This window comes from Mauremys mutica, chromosome 9 (assembly GCF_020497125.1).
Source record: "Mauremys mutica isolate MM-2020 ecotype Southern chromosome 9, ASM2049712v1, whole genome shotgun sequence".
In the NCBI taxonomy this organism is placed as follows: domain Eukaryota; kingdom Metazoa; phylum Chordata; order Testudines; family Geoemydidae; genus Mauremys; species Mauremys mutica.
The window spans coordinates 72,410,550-72,427,697 of record NC_059080.1 but is presented as its reverse complement, the minus strand read 5'-3'; the positions used below and the strand labels follow the sequence as shown (position 1 = coordinate 72,427,697).

The 17,148-nt window shown below is 42.4% G+C and overlaps 1 protein-coding gene across 4 annotated transcripts in view; it reads right to left on the bottom strand.

Annotated features, from left to right (window-relative positions):
• The window catches only part of FBXO36 (F-box protein 36), a 101,031-nt gene that overhangs the window by 45,122 nt on the left and 38,761 nt on the right, over window positions 1-17,148 (bottom strand). For all 4 annotated transcript variants that reach the window (XM_045031310.1, XM_045031309.1, XM_045031311.1 and 1 more), the window contains exon 2: window positions 8,623-8,731. In XM_045031310.1, coding sequence (XP_044887245.1) covers window positions 8,623-8,731 — 109 coding nt within the window. The remainder of the gene's footprint in view (window positions 1-8,622; window positions 8,732-17,148) is intronic.

Below are 17,148 nucleotides of genomic sequence, written 5' to 3'. Positions count from 1 at the left end.
CAGCTGCTGAGAAATTGGGCTACTTTTCAATGGTTCTGCAAGCACTGGGGGACCATAGGGGACGTTTTACCAACATGAACGTCGTATGGCCGGGCAAGGTTCCTGATGCGTGTGTTCTCAGGAACTGTGGGCTGCTCAGACGCCTGCTGGAAGGTAGTTTCTTCCCGTACCACGAAATAACTGTTGTGGATGTGCATTTGCCTATAGTGATCCTCGGTGACCCAGCCTGCCCGCTAATGCACTTGCTCATGAAGCCCTATACAGGCGCCTGGGACAGCGACAAGGAACTCTTTAAATACCAGCGAGCAGCGTGACCTGTGACTGTTCAGTTTCTTTACAGAGAAGCTGAACCTGCCCCTGTTTCTTTACCCAGTTACTGTTGACTCTCCTCTTCGGTTAAATACCCCGTTCTCCCCGTTTCCTCCACTTCCAAGACACGTGTAAAAATAAAATACATGTCACACTGTTACTGAGGAGAGGTTTCTTTATTCATGACTTTTCATTAAAGGGTCGAAACTGGAACGCAGACTGCGGTGGGTAGGGTGTGCGCTGATGTAAAGACCGCCTCTAAACTCAAGGAATGACAGGCTCCTGCTCATACAGCGGTCCGCATTGCCGGACTGCTTGTTTCAACGGAGCCTGCCATCCCTCCTTTTTGGGATTCTGTGTGCGGGGGGCTATGTGGCCTTGTGGCGGAGGAGGACGGATACAGATTCCTCTGCTGCGTGACTCAGCGGTCCACGACAAGGACCGCTGTATAAGATCTGTACCTGCCCTCCCCCGCTAAAAAGTCACATCCCCACCGCCCACACAGAACCTGGAAACCACCTCCCATACCGACCACGGAGCCTGCTGACTGCACTGTGTGTGTTACCCGCTGCTGATCCGGCACCCGTGTCTGTACCCTGCGAAAGGTGCCTGTCCTATGCAATTAGCAACGCACTTCCCCACGCACCCCATTCAAACACAGTCTTCAGTGAAGAAACATGACGGAAACAGTACTTAACAGCAAAGTATTTTTATTACTTAAGTACACAGTTATGGGATGGGACTGGGATTGGGACTTGTTTGAGTCCGGAAGGGAAGGACTTATGCAAATGTAGGGTAGGAGAGCTTTTGGTTACTTGAGCACTCTGCTGGGGTGCAGTGACAGTATTCACGGCCCAGGGCGGGCATCCTCCTGGTTATTTGAGGTGAGGGGGGAATGTGACTTTGTGGCGGGGGAGGGCAGTTGCAGAGATACTGCCGGGGGCTCTGTCCTGCAGCGGTCCTGCAGAACATACACAAGTCGCCGGAGCGTGTCCGTTTGCTCCCTCAGTAGTACAAGCATTGCTTGAGTCGCCTGCTTGTGTTCCTCACGCCACCTCTCCTCCCATTCGCTGTGTGAGCGCTGGTACAGAGAGACTTTCTCCCTCCACTGCCTCTGCTGGTCCGCCTCGGCTAGGTAGCAGCCCACACATTCATCGAAAATCGTGTCCCTTGTCTTTTTCTTTCGCCGCCTAATCTTCGCCAGCCTCTGCGAGGTGGATGCTGTGGCAGGTCTGGAGACAGTGGAAGCTGTGAGATGGGAAACAGTTAGTTAATTCCTTGCAATGATACTTTTTTGCGAACAATTAACTGAGTCTAGGCTGTCTCTGTGAATTTTTTGTTGAGACCCCTGTGCCTGCTGTTGCACAAATCATTTGCGCGGTGGATTCTGGGTACATGTCGCCAGTCATTCCTTCCTCCGGGAAAGCAATGGCAGACAATCATTTCGAGCACGTTTTCCATGAAATGCCCTGGCACACGCCATAGCGTGGCAACAATGGACCCTATTTTGCCTTTTGTATATGTCACCGTATGTGTACTGGATGCCGCTGACAGAGGCGGACCAGCAGCGCTACACAGCAGCATGCTTATGCTTTTGCATGACAGCAGCGATGGTTACCAGGCATACTGCACCGTCTACCATACCATGAACTGGTAAGAAGACGGTAATAAGATGGTCATGGTTACCTGTCCTTTTGCACTGCGCCATTTGGTGCTGTCATAAGTGCCCCTGGTCGATCAGCCAGGGGCGCAAAAGCAAAATTTGGGAATGACTCCCCGAGTCAATCCCTCCTTTTTGGGTATCTAAAAATAGAATCAGTCCTGCCTAGATTATGGGCAAGTGTACTAGAGAACCACTGTATCATACAACCAGAGACCACAGCTGCTCTCTGTCCAATCCTGCATAAATTTTGAGCTGAACGCTATTCACAGGGTGTGCTCCTGAAACAACCCCAGCTGTTCATTCCGTTCTTCCCCCAGCCTTCCTGGGTTCCAATACCATTGTCCCCCCACTTGTGTGATGAAGTAATATAGAATGCATGAATAAGACACAGGTAGTCGTTTGTGAGAAATGAGTGGAAGGAAGCCTCCAGCTGCAATGATAGTCCAGAGATGACATTAAGGGGTGTGGAGGAGGGAGCCACTCATCCCTCTGCTAGTCCAGGGGCAATTGAATCTTTTCTTTACAATGAAGGGTGGGGGCTGATGGAGCTCAGCCCCCTGTTGCAATGATGAGGACGGTTACCAGCCATACTGCACCATCTACCATGAAAAATTAGCAACAGGCGGCCTTGACCGACCTGTTCCAAGCAAGTTGGTACGGTCGTTATGGTTACCAGTCCTTTTGCACTGCCCCATGTGCCAATAGGCTGATGATGAGGATGGATTTCCATCTTATTGTACCATCAGCCATCCATAGCGTGGGGGGAGCAAGGATGTTGGTGTTGAGTGCTGCACCATCGCGTCTATCTGCAGCATTCAGTACAGATACGGTGACATGTAAAAGAGTCAGAGGATTGTTTTCCCTTTAACTTCTGGGGGTCGGGGGGCTGCGTAAATTGCCGAGCTATGCCCCGACCCACCGCGGACACTGTGTTTGACCCTAGAAGCATTTGGAGATCAGCCAAGAATGCAAATGCTTTTCGGAGACAGCAGGAACTGTGGGATACCTTGCGTCCTCGTTCCCCCCTCCCTCCATGAGCGTCCATTTGATTCTTTGGCTTTCCGTTACGCTCGTCACGCAGCTGCGTGCTGAGTCTGTGCTATGCCGTCTGTCCGTTTATTTATTAAAAATACTTTGGACCAGGCGTAACGTAACATTTCTTCCCCTACTTAGATGCAGGAGTCTCCGAGCGAGATCACCGTGAGGACGGGCACTGAAGGAGATAGAGAGCGCATGCTGCGTGAAATCTAGCACGAACCACGGACCTATGCAGCCGTGCTCTGGGAGGCAGTGCTCCCTGAATACCGCGTGAAAGCCTCGCGCGGAAAAGTGTGCTACCACGGAGCACCCAATAAGGCAGCTCTCCCCAGGAACCTCCTGCTGATGCTTATCGATTAACGGCAGGAGAGCTTCGTGGCATTCTCCCAGGAGGATTTCTGTTCTATCACCATATATACAGAGACCTCCTTTTCACACACTTCAGATTCCTGTTATATTAAGAATAAAAGTTAACATGGTTAAAGCACTTACCGACAGATCCTACCCCTGATTCAGGATCCGGGTTCCTGGCCGGGGAGGGTTGGTAGGGGATCTCCGTGACGGTGATGAATAGATCCTGGCTGTCGGGGAAACCAGCGTTGTAAGCGCTATCGCCTGCCTCGTCCTCCACAAACCCTTCCTCATCTTCCCCGTCCGTGAACATCGTCGAGGAACTGTCCGTCGACACTGTCCCATCATCAGAGTCCATGGTCACTGGTGGGGCAGTGGTGGCAGGCTCCGTAGCGTCCGTTGGCCGCTTTGATTTTTTGGTAGGCTTGTCTGGGGTCCTTGATTTTCACGCGGCGCTGCGTTGCATCCCGGCTGTATCCTCTGTCTGGATCATGGCTTTGGAGACCTTCTCGTAGGTCTTTGCATTCCGTTCGTTGGAGCGCAGCTCCGAAAGCACAGACTCCTCGCCCCACACACCGATCAGATCGAAGAGTTCCCGGTCAGTCTATGCCGGGTCCCTCTTTCTATTCAGAGATTACATGAACTCCTCTGCTGGAGAGCTCTGCATTGCTGCCGGTGCTGCGGAGCTCGCCCCGATGTGCAACCAGAACGTCAGATTCAAACCGCCCAGACAGGAAAATGAATTCAAATTTTCGCGGGTCATTTCCTCTGTGGCTGGGCAGAGAATCCAAGCTCGGGCTGCTGTCCAGAGCGTCAACAGAGTGGTGCACTGTGGGATAGCTCCCGGAGCTACTAAGTTCGATTTCCATCCACACCTAGCCTAATTCGAACTAGCCATGTCGAATTTAGCGTTACTCCACCTGCCGGGGTGGAGTACCAAATTCGAACTAAAGAGCCCTCTAGTTCGAATTAAATGGCTTCCTGGTGTGGACGGTTGAGCGGTTAGTTCGAATTAACGCTGCTAAATTCGAATTAAAGTCCTAGTGTAGACCAGGCCTTAGAGTTGCGTGTTTTATTTTATTTTGCTTGGTAATTCACTTTATTCTGTCTGTCACTACTTGGAACCACTTAAATCCTACTTTCTGTATTTAATAAAATCACTTTTTACTTATTAATTAACTCAGGGTATGTGTTAATACCTGAGGGGCAAACAGCTGTGCATATCTCTCTATCAGTGTTACAGAGGGCGAACAATTCATGAGTTTACCCTGTATAAAATTTATACAGGGTAAAATGGATTTATTTGGGGTTTGGACCTCACTGAGAGTTGGGCATGTGAGTGTTAAAGACAGGAACACTTCTGTAAGTTACTTTCAGTTAATCCTACAGCTGTTAGGGGATGTGGTTCAGACCTGGGTCTGGGTTTGCCGCAGGCTAGCAGGTCTAGCTCAAACCAGGCAGGGCACTGAAGTCCTAAGCTGCCAGGGCAGGAAAGCAGGGGCAGAAGTAGTCTTGGCACATCACTTGGCAGTTCCCAAGGGGGTTTCTGTGATCACATACCTATCATATTATTTCTGCAGCTGATGGTAGCTTAGACATAAGGGTATGTTTGAATACCTTCAGAGCTCACTGAGATTCTCATGCCTAAGAGCAATTGATAGTATTTAGTGACTTGCACCAGTTGTTCATTCTTTCAGGGACTTAAATAGATTTTCTCTCCTTCCCTTGGAATGTGAAGATCTAGAATGTGTGCTTTATACTATCATCCATGAATGTACAGTGATGTTGTAAACCAGCCTTGAAAAATCATAAAAATTTACTAACTCAGGCACCAAATCTACTCCCTCCACCCTCTCATCACTATGATAATTATGATGAGAAATGAGTGATCTTACATAGCTGTCAAATAAAAAAATACTCTAAGCAGATGGATAATTAGTATTTTAGAAGGCTGCAGTTAATGTTATCAAAATTGAAAAAAATTGTGTAAGGCTGTTTCTCCCAGATTATGTTATGAAACCATTTTGTTCCCAGATTTTACACAATAATGAAGGCTTGTTAATGCTGCATACTGTATGAATGTTTCTTTCAATGTTAAGAATTGCACGTTTATTTATATGAGTAATAAAGTAGATCAATGGTTTACTACTATGCAGCACATGCACTGGTTCTGCTCAGATTGGTATGCATGTTTGTTACTACTACAAAATCTACAACAGCAAAAAATCAGCTTACAGCCCGAAATGTGAATGTACATGGTTGTCACTGACTCTTGTTACTCCTCTATAGATTTTGTAGACTGTAACAGAAATCTAAGTTACCAGGAAGTATTAAAAAGTTTATTTAAAAATGATTACTTCATAGACTTTCTACTGGATGCTTCGAATGCCTGAAGGGATTAGTGGCAGGCATAATGTTTTACTTGCAAGGGAATATATTTTACCCTCATGTTTGCTTGATAGGAATAAATCAAATGATATTGTTATAGCACTCTTTTTGTGAACATCTCTAAGCACTTTAAGTTACAAAACTCCCCATAAAATTAAGACTAACTATACGAAGGCAATGTAAAATTCTAATTAATTCTTAAGACTAAATATAAAATTTAGCTACTGGCCTGAAAGAGTGCATTGTCAGCAGAATGTACTACATACGCTTAGGATCAAATCCTGGCCCTACTTAAGTCAGTAGGGATTTTTGCCACTGACTTCAACTGAAACTGACTTTGGCACAAATTTCAATAAAAATAACTTAGATTCCTGTTCCAATAACAGTTTTGGGAGCAAAGTTTGGAGGAACCTGTAAATATCTGAGGGAAACAGCAGCAAGACTTGTAAACCGGAGGTGAGAAAAAGACACAAAAAGGTCTGAGTATTTATGTGAGACAGCAGCAGAGGTGATCTGGAATAGTTCCAAGACTGTTTAAAATACAGTAATGGTTAATATGATCCACAAAGGAAAATCTGGTATATAAAAAAGTGATCCTGAGATTATCACTTTTGGAAACAGGAAGAAACCTTTTTACAGTAAGTGGGACAAACTGACCTGGGCTTCAGTAGTGCCCATGTGATGAAGTTCAGAATCATCAGTAGTACTTTCAAAAGAAGCATGCAAATACAATACAAATTAGATCCCAAGATACAACCTTGAATGACTCTAGAAACATTTTTAGCAACACTAGAAATACAAGCGCCAAAGGAAAAAAACTGCATATGTTGGTAAGGATTTAACTATTTCTGTTTGAACAATATGCCAGATATTCCAATACACGTGTTTCACTGTGACATTATTTAGGTATCAAATGCCACAGAAAGGTCCAACAATAGATACAGTGACACAAAACCTTTGCCATTGCATATGCACAGATCACTACAGAGCTGAACAAAAGCTTACTTATGGGTGCTAAAAGAAACAAAGTACATTTGTCAAATAAATCATGAGGGAGTGTTGCTAGAATTCAGCTGTAAACACTGTTAGCAATCTCTCACAGGAAACAAAGGGTACAAAAAGGCTCCTCATCATTCACACCATATTTCCTAAAAAGCTCAAGTTGTTTTAAAAATTGATATTACCACTGCCATGTTGAAACATTGTGGGAGACTACTGCAACTGAAGAAACAGGTATATTAAAAATATCAGCAGTAAAAGAGCTGAATATATTCAAGGACTTCTAAGCATCTGCCAAGGATCGAATTAGCAATCAATTTTGTTCAGTTTTATTGCAAATTTGTCATTTACAAACAAAAAAATTATGCTATACCAAGGGTTAAATTTAAACTGAACTAATCTTAATAACTTAAACCAGCTTGATCTGTGGTCTTGTTTTTCTTTTGATCTGAAGTTGATATATATTACCAATTGCTTTCATCTTCCATCGTGGTGCTTGTGTTCCATCACTTGGAAGTGACATGTCTTTACAGATCATCATTCAAAAAAAAATGTGATAAACCTGAAGATACCATCTGTATCCAAGATATTTCTCTACATGACACAGGAGAATCTAACCAAGAGTGTCACAGTTACCAGGTAACTATACCTCTGTCCCCTCTTGGTCTCTTTGAGTATGTCTACAGAGGGATCAAAAAACCATGGACTGGCCCAGGTCAGCTGATCCAGGCTCACAGGGCTCGTGCTCCAGGGCTGAAAAATCACTGTGTAAATGTTCAGGTTCGGGTTAGAGCCTGAGTTCTGGGACCCTGTGAGGATGCAAAGTCCCAGTACTTGGGTTCCAGACTGAGCCTGAAAGTCTGGACAGTGACTTTGAGCCCCAAAACCCGAGCCTGAGTCAGCTGACCTGGCCCAGCTGTGACTATGCTGTGGATCTTTTATCCCTCTGTAGACATACCCTTAGAGTGCACGCCTCAAATCTTAGGCCTTGAGCTGTTACCCCTCTTTGGGAGAATCACATGATTTCACTCCCCCTTAGACCAGCCTTGAGCTGCAGTTCCCAGGTACTAACCATGATTATCTCAGCAGGTCTCAGTTAGGTTCATTCCCTGTTGTTCTGTTCCCTCCAGGACCTATGACCAGTGGTGTCCAATGACCAGACAACCTTCTTTAAACAAAATATTGTTTATGTAGAACAGTGGTTTTCAATCTTTTTTCATTTGCAGACCCCTAAAAATTTCAGTGGAGACCACTTTGGAAATCTTAGGCACAGGCCACAAGCTGAAAACCATTGTTCTATAATAATTACAACCTGTTGTGGACCCCTTAGAGAGTCTGCAGACCCCCAGAGGTCCACAGGTTGAAAACCATTGATTTAGAACCAAAGCATTTCAGAGAAAAAGATCTTAAAACAGACAGACTGTACACATATCTAGTTAAGGAAGGGCCCAACTGCTTCAGACGTTGCCACAGGGCCTGTTTCTGTCTCCCTGACAGTCTGTTCTCCCCAGGAACAGCTGAGAACTCCCCTCCTGAAGTCTTTTTAACTGTTTTATGTCCCTTTAAATTATTGTGGGAATCTGGAAGTAGCATCTTCACCGATAATAACATTGTCACCGTCTTGTAATCTCCCTGCTAGGATTTGTTGGAAGGAAGCTTATCTAGAGCTTGTGTTGCCTTTCTGCTTCTTTTTCTAACAGCCTCTCATTAACTGAAATGAATATATTCATATTGGAAAGCCCAATAACCCAGCAGGAGCTATTTCAATAACCAGTCATGTACAATATTTATAAAGTTACAGAGCAGTGTTCCTAGTAATACATAGAAGTTCCATGTTTGCCACAATAAGTGTATAGTCTTTTTCTAAGTCTTACTCTGAAGAGATGGATCATCCAAGAAGTATTCATGAGATTCTTTAAGTTCCCCAGGCTTTGCTTCACGAAATTCACTTCTAAGAGAGATTTTCCACCATCTGAAAATTACCTATGATTAAAAAGAAGATATGGGCAAGAATTAACAAACATCAAATACCAGTGGATATAATACATACTATTAAAATTCAGGATTATAGTTAACAACTATTTCATTTCTAAGTACGTATAAATTGTCATATTGGATCAGACCATAGCTACTCCCAATGGCCCTATCTGATGCTTCAAAGGAAACAAACAAACAAACAAACAAACAAACCCCAACCACCTTAATGCACCTAGACAAGTGTGAAATGCTGTATGTGCAGGGAATATTCTCTCTTTACCACTGCATGACAACTTTTTAAACCCTTAAGCCTGAGGTTTAATTAATATCTTGACTTGTATAACTACAAATGTTCTTTTTCATTCTGCATTTAGCAGCAGATTTGTGTGTACCAAAGGATAAAATTAAAAATACATATAATGAAGACGTGCTGTTTACATACTCTAAATGAAAATTCCAACTAAAAATGCTAAAGATAGATGTTGCAGAATAAGCAAGTTAGAAACCTTAAAACTATCAACCTCAGCCTAGACCAATCCACACAAATGGTCCATTTCCTGGACACCACTGTGCTAATAAGTGATGGTCACATAAATACCACCCTATACCGGAAACCTACTGACCGCTATACTTACCTACATGCCTCCAGCTTCCATCCAGGACACACCACATGATTCATTGTCTACAGCCAAGCTCTAAGATACAACTGCATTTGCTCCAATCCCTCAGACAGAGACAAGCACCTACAAGATCTCTATCAAGCATTCTTAAAACTACAATACCCACCTGCTGAAGTGAAAAAACAGATTGACAGAGCCAGAAGAGTACCCAGAAGTCACCTACTACAAGACAGGCCCAACAAAGAAAATAACAGAACGCCACTACCCATCACCTTCAGCCCCCAACTAAAACCTCTGCAGCACATCATCAAAGATCTACAACCTATCTTGAAAGATGATCTCTCACAGATCTTGGGAGACAGACCTGTCCTCGCTTACAGACAGCCCCCCAACTTGAAGCAAATACTCACCAGCAACCACACACCACAGAACAAAAACACTAACCCAGGAACCTATCCTTGCAACAAAGCCCGATGCCAACTCTGTCCACATATCTATTCAAGTGACATCATCATAGGACCTAATCACATCAGTCACGCCATCAGGGGCTCGTTCACCTGCACATCTACCAACGTGATATATGCCATCATATGCCAGCAATGCCCCTCTGGCATGTACATTGGCCAAACCGGACAGTCTCTATGCAAAAGAATAAATGGACATCTCCTGAGTCCCTTCCAACCCTGATATTCTAAATCTGACATCAGGAATCATAACATTCAAAAACCAGTAGGAGAACACTCCAACCTCTCTGGCCACTCAGTAACAGACTTAAAGGTGGCAATTTTGCAAAAGAAAAGCTTCAAAAACAGACTCCAATGAGAAACTGCTGAACTTGAATTAATATGCAAATTAGACACCATCAACTTAGGCTTGAATAGAGACTGGGAATGGCTGAGCCATTACACACATTGAATCCCCATGTTAAGTATTCTCACACCTCTTGTCAAACTGTCTGTAATGGGCTATCTTGATTATCACTACTAAAGTTTTTTCTCTTAATTAATTAGCCTCTAAGAGCTGGTAGGACAACTCTCATCTTTTCATGTTCTCTGTATGTGTGTATATATATCTCCTTTCTATATGTTCCATTTTATGCATCTGATGAAGTAGGCTGTAGCCCACGAAAGCTTATGCTCAAATAAATTTGTTAGTCTCTAAGGTGCCACAAGCACTCCTGTTCTTTTTTGCAGATACAGACTAACACAGCTGCTATTCTGAAACCTAAAATTAAAGAGTTAAGTGTTGACATCTAAATTGTTATCTTTATGTTTCAAAGTTGATACTCTACTAAGATAATGGGGCACTTCCCATCTCTTAGAACTCTAGTTTCCAGCTCCCTGCAATAACTACATCATTTTACATTCAATTAAGATTTTTAAGGTTCACTTTGCAACAAGCGGGGCTAGAAAGATTGTTTTTAAAGCAAAAAAAAAATTAAAAAGAGATTAATTCAATGGTGAATCCAGTGGCCATGGAACTGTGGAATACAAGGGGCCCTGCCTAATAGTCATTTTCCTGGATCTCTTTTAAAATACTATGTAGCATGCTTGAGCAGTTGTGGTAGACTCTCTCCTTTTAGTATCTTATTACTATTATTTTAAATAAATCAATCTTCACAAGTCAGGAAAAACAGATACCACTATTGTCAACACTCAAAAATCAAGAGTCTAGCCTCCAAAAATCATAAGATTTGTTTAAAAATCTTGAGATTTTTAAAAATAGCAAGTATTGGGTTCTTTTTATTTGCGTTCCGGCTTTTGAGTTTTTGGAGTGCACTTGCTTCACATTTTCAAGCTTTTCTTTGCATCTGTAGCAAAGCTGCATTGCACAGTTGGGCCAGCTGCTGGCTGAGTTTTTACTTCCCAACCTTCCCAAAACAGACTCACTGTCATGCCCTGTCTTTCAGGCCTTTCTTCCAGGGCCCTGTTTTAGTAATGCAAAGAAAACTCACAACTTACACAGGCTGTCAGGATCCAGAGGCTGGCCAGCTGACTGACACACAGCTCGTCACAGAAGGCAACTTCCTCTTGCAGCCCCCTTTCAACTGAGCCCTGTCACCCTTTAATAGAAAAAAACCTGACCCCTTCTCAGCTGGATCTGATGAACTGAACATGGCAGGCCCCCTGGACTTAAAGGGGCACTCTGTTATAGCAAACATGAGGGCTGGAAACTTACTTTTTAAAAAACTGAAAGCTGAGATTTTCTTGCAATATCAGAATTCCAGCAACTGGGCTTTAAAACACTAGAATGTGTGAGACTTGCAATAAAATCTCAAGAGTTGGCAGCACAAATGTCTACACTGGGGGGGGGTTTCCTCAGTGAAGTTACACCACAGTAGTTCTACCAGTGCAAATCCATAGTACAAAGCACTGACATGTACCAGGTACCCCTTACCCTGATTTGAAAAAAGCCAAGTGGAGACCAGCTATAAATAACTGCCCTCTCTGTACTTATTTGATATAGTCTCTTATCATGTCATCCCTGCCTAGTTTGCTTCAACAGCAATGCCAGCCTTGACATTCCGTTAACCCATCTTCCTCATATCTGTGCAGTTCCTTCCACAATTCCTTTTATATATGGAACACTGATCCTTCTTGAGTTGGAAGCTGCTACCGTAATTTAAATCCCTCTGGAATACCCACTGCTTCTGCAATGCCCACAAGAAATTAATTGATTAGTCTTCTGCTTATTCATTCTATATATCTTTAAAAAAAAAATCTTGACTGCATCATAGTGTGCACTAGACTTCACTGAGTACCACTGTAATCTTATTAATGCTGCTTCTGTCTTAGCTCATCTACTCTTCCCTACCATCTTGTTACCTTATCTATTGTATTTTGTCTGAAATTAATTTCCTCAAATCGGGGATTATGGGTGAAATCCTGGCTTTACTGAAGTCAATGGCAAAACTCCCATTGAGTTCACTGGAGCTAAGATTTCACCCAATCTCTTTTCTCTACATTGAGAGGTACCTCACACATCGTTGTGTAATATAAATAAATAATAATTATTATTTTTTTACACACACACACAATCCTGATCTTTTTTTCTATTAGCATATACAGGCTGGAGGACTAATCTCAGTCCCTACAAAACTTTCTGTTGACCTAGCTATCGCCAGTCAGGGAGATGGATTACCTACACCGATGGGAGAACCACTTCTGTCAACATAGGTGGTGCAGCTGCAGCTGTGCTGCTGTAGCATTTCAAGTGTAGATGAGCCCTTGGACAGACAGGCTTCACTGTTACCAACCCATGAAGAAGAATGGAGGCATTTCACAGCTCCCTTAGGGTAAATCCTACCTCATTTTTTCCAAGGTAACAAAAGACCTTCTTGCAGTGGAACCGGTGTGTTTTCATTATGCTGGGGTTGGGACAGAATTAGAAAGGCCTGTGCAGCAAACTGTGCTGCTATGAAGTATGTGGATTTGTGATCTACCACTCTAAGGATCCTCCAGTCACACATGACAGCTTTTTAAGAAAGGCCTTTCAGGGTTAACAGCTGGTGGAACCAGAGAGACTTAGTCTTCCAGCAGCTAGAAGGGTTGGAGAACAGACGGCAGCCAGTCAGGGCCCAGCAGATCAAATTAAAAGAACTGGCTACTTCTATCAAATGGCAGTTCAATGGTTAAGTCAGGGGAGGGAGGGAGGGAGGAAGGATCTTCCCTCTAAAGTAGCCCACACTTTGTGTTTAGGTCACTGAAGGACTTTTTGATGTACTCAGTGTGAGTGTAAGACCCAGGTAGGCTAACCTGAGTTAGACGTTGGACTACTGAAAATTAGGTAAATTCACTTTGCAAGACACCTACTGGCTCTGGCAAGCTGGTGACAAGGCTTCAGGAACAACAGCAGCATAGTGTCACTGACACAGAATGACCAGCAGATAATAAGAATTTCCTTTCCCTAGTCCACAGACTAGCTGTTTGCTGTGGCCCAGATCTCTACCTTAGAATCCTTCCTACTGTTTCAGGTTGTCTGTAAGAAGATTCCAGAGACAGCACTGCATTATTTACAGGAGGGTCACATTCAGAGGTTATTGTCACAGGCAAAAGCCTGAACATTTGTGCTTAAATTTCCATAGTGTAATCTAAATTTGGGTCTCAAATTTTTAGATGCCAAACTTTGGACACCTACAGTTTGATGTTCAGAGGTGCTGAGCACCCACAATTCTTATTGACTTATCATTCAACTTTAATTTTTTATTTTTAAACAAAAGCTCAAATTCCATAGATACTGTTAGGTGAGGCCACACTTTCACTAGGTAATGTTTCCTTCTTGGAAACTGGGTGTGGATTTATCATGGCTTGCTTGTATTTGGTAGATATTTGATCTACAGTGACAATAAATATGTTTAAGCAAAAGCTTAGCATATATATTTTTAATATCAAATCTAGCCAACCAAAGAACACTCATGATTTAAGGTGTTTGGGTTTTTTTTAGGTGCTATAGGAGTGTTGCCCAGTTGCATTTACTGGCTTATTTTGTAAGCATCCTTTCAGGCTTAACTACAGGGGTCTTTTACAGAACACTTAATCGGTAAACAGAGAAAATACATAACTAGTTTTTTTTATTTCAATCTTATTTTAAGCACACATACAATCATGGTTTAGTTGAAGACATAACCCCCCCACCAATAAATAAATAAATAAAAAAATATCCCGCAGAACTGGAGACACAAACCAATCATCCCGTAGGTTCTTTGCAATACAGGGTAACTACAAGTAGTAGTTGCCCCTTTTAAAGGAAAACTAAAGTAAACCCGTCTTAACCATCCCAAAAATCTACAAGTTAATAGGCTAAGAAGAAATGGCAGCCTTGAATAAACATATATTTTATAGTTTTACAACTGGTATTGCTGAGCCTAGTATTATAGGCAGTCATCTTGCGAAAATGTCATTTGTGACACTGGCAGTGTGAAAACCCAATGAAAGAGAGACTGTAAACCACTGACCATTCTGCTTGAATAGTGATTTGACTATTTTAAAAACTTTTAGATCTAGATTTCACTTTTAAGACAACCAGAACTACATGCAGTATTCAATATGTATTGTGCATGCAGTATTCAACGGTTCCTAACATTCTGTTAGATTTTTTTGACTGCTGCCGCACATTCAACAGATGTTTTCAAAGAACACTCCATGATGAATCCAAGATCTCTTTCTTGAGTGGTAACAGCTAATTTAGACCCCATCGTTTTGTATGGTATAGCTGGGATTATGTTTTCCAGTGTGACTTACTTTGCACTTATCAATACTGAATTTCATCTGCCATTTTGTTGCCCAGTGAGACAGTTTTGTGAGATCCTTTTGTAACTCTCTGCAATCAGCTTTGGAATTAACTACCCTGAATAATATTGTATCATCTTCAAACTTTGCACCTCACCCTTTTTCCAAATCATTTATGAATATATTGAACAGCACTGGTTCCAGCACAGCTCTCTAGACACCGCTATTTACCTCTCTCCATTCTGAAAACTGACCATTTATTTCTATCCTTTGTTTCCTGTCTTTTAACCAGTTACTGACCCATGAGAGGACCCTCTTATCCCATGTCCGATTAGTTTGCTTAAGAGCCTTTGGTGAGGGACTTCGTCAAAGGCTTTCTGAAAGTCCAAGTATATTATATCCACTAGATCTCCTCTGTCCATATGTTTGGTGTCACCATCAAAGAATTCTAATAGATTGGCGAGGCATGATTTTTTTTTGTGAAAGCTGTGCTGATTCTTCCCCAACAAACTCTGTTCATCTACGTGTCTGATATTTCTGTTCTTTACTATAGTTTCATACAATTTGCCTGGTACTGAAGTGAAGCTTACCATCCTGTAATTGCCAGGATTGCATCTGGAGCCTTTTTTTAAAAATTGGCATCACATTAGGTATGCACCAGCCATCTGGTATAGAGGGTAAGTTAAGCAACAGGTTAGGTACCACAGTTAGAAATTTTGCAATTTCACATTTTACTTTCTTCAGAATTCTTGAGTGATACCATCTAGTCCTGGTAACTTATTATTGTTTAATTTATTAATTTCTCCCAAAACCTCCTCTACTGACACCTCAATCTGGAACAGTTCCTCAGATCTGCCACCTTAAAAGAAAGGCTCAGATGTGGGACTCTCCCTCACATCCTCTGCAGTGAAGACAATTTCAAATAATTCATTTTGCTGCTCCACATTAGGCTTGTGTTCCTTGAGTGTTCTTTTAGCACCTTGATTTTCCAGTAGCCCACTGACTGACTGGCAGGCTTCCTACTTCTGATGAACTTTTTTGCTGTTAGTTTTTGAATCTTTTGCTAGTTGCTCTTCAAATTCTTTTTTAGTTTGCCTGATTATACTGTTACACTTTACTTGCCAGAGTTTATACTCCTTTCTATTTTCCTCAGTAGGATTTGACTTCAAACTGCCTTTTTAACTTTGTTGGTTAGCCATGGTTGCATTTTTTTTTTTGGTCTTCTTTCTTACTTTTTTTTTTTTTAAATTTGGGGTATATATTTAATTTGAGCCTCTATTATGGTGTTTTTAAAAAGTTTCCCTTTAAATAGATTCCTCATTTTTTGTGTAGTCCCCCTTTCTGAAGTTAAATGCTACTGTGGTGGGCTTCTTTGGTATTTCCCCCTACCACCACTCACAGGATGTTAAATTTAATTATATTATGATTGCTATTACTGAGCAGTTCAACTATATTCACCTCTGGGGCCAGATCCTGTGCTCTACTTAGCACTAAATCAAGAATTGTCTCTCCCCTTGTGGGTTCTGGAATAGCTACTCCAGGAAGCAGTCATTAATTGTTTCTAGAAACTTTATCTCTGCATCCTGTCCTGAGGTGATATGTACCCAGTCAGTATGGGGATAGTTGGAACCCTCCATTATTACTGAGTTTTCTATTTTTATAGCCTCTCTATTCTCCCTGAGCATTTCACAATCTCCATCACCATCATACTCAGGTAGTCAGTAGTATATTCCTACTTCTATACTCTTATTATTCAAGCATGGAATTTCTGTCCATAGAGATTCACTTAAGATTTTTTAAATATTTGACTGTATACTTTCTTTCACATATAGTACCACACCCCCACCAGCACAACCTACTCGGTCATTTCTATCTATTTTGTACCCTGGTATAACCATGTCCCAATGATTATCATAATTCCACCAACTTTCCATGATGCGTATTATATCAATATCCTCATTTAATACCAGGCACTCAAGTTCACCTCTCTTAGTGTTCAGACTTCTAGTATTTGTATACAAGCATTTATAAAATTTGTCACCTTTTAGTTGTCTGTCTTCATGTGACATAACTGAATGGAACTCTTTTTCATTTGACTGTTTCTCTTCAGTTTCTACCTGTTCTTTAACAATGTCTATCCTCTCCTCTTTACTAGGATATAGTGAATTTCCATTAATAGATCCTCCCCTACTGGATGTCTCTGTCTGAAACGTGTGCTCCTTCTCACCTGTCAGGTTTCCCCTACCCCTTAGTATAAGGCTAAAACATATATGCCTAGGGAACTTTTACCCTGAAAACTTAGGTGCCGAGTGAGAGTAAGTACTACCAGTGTTTGGCAGGAGTTTTGTGGATAGCAGTGGAGCCAAACTGGCACTTTGGCATCCAAACTGGAGTCTTAGATGCCTAAGTATGGGGTACCTCAAGTACCTTTGTGGATCTTGGCTTTAGTTCTTTTGTTTCCTGAGAACAAGGACCAGGGCTGCCCAGAGGATTCAGGGGGCCTGGGGTCTTCAGCAGTGGGGGGCCCCCGCTGCTGAATTTGGCGGTGGGGGGTCCTTCCGCTCTGAAGACCTGC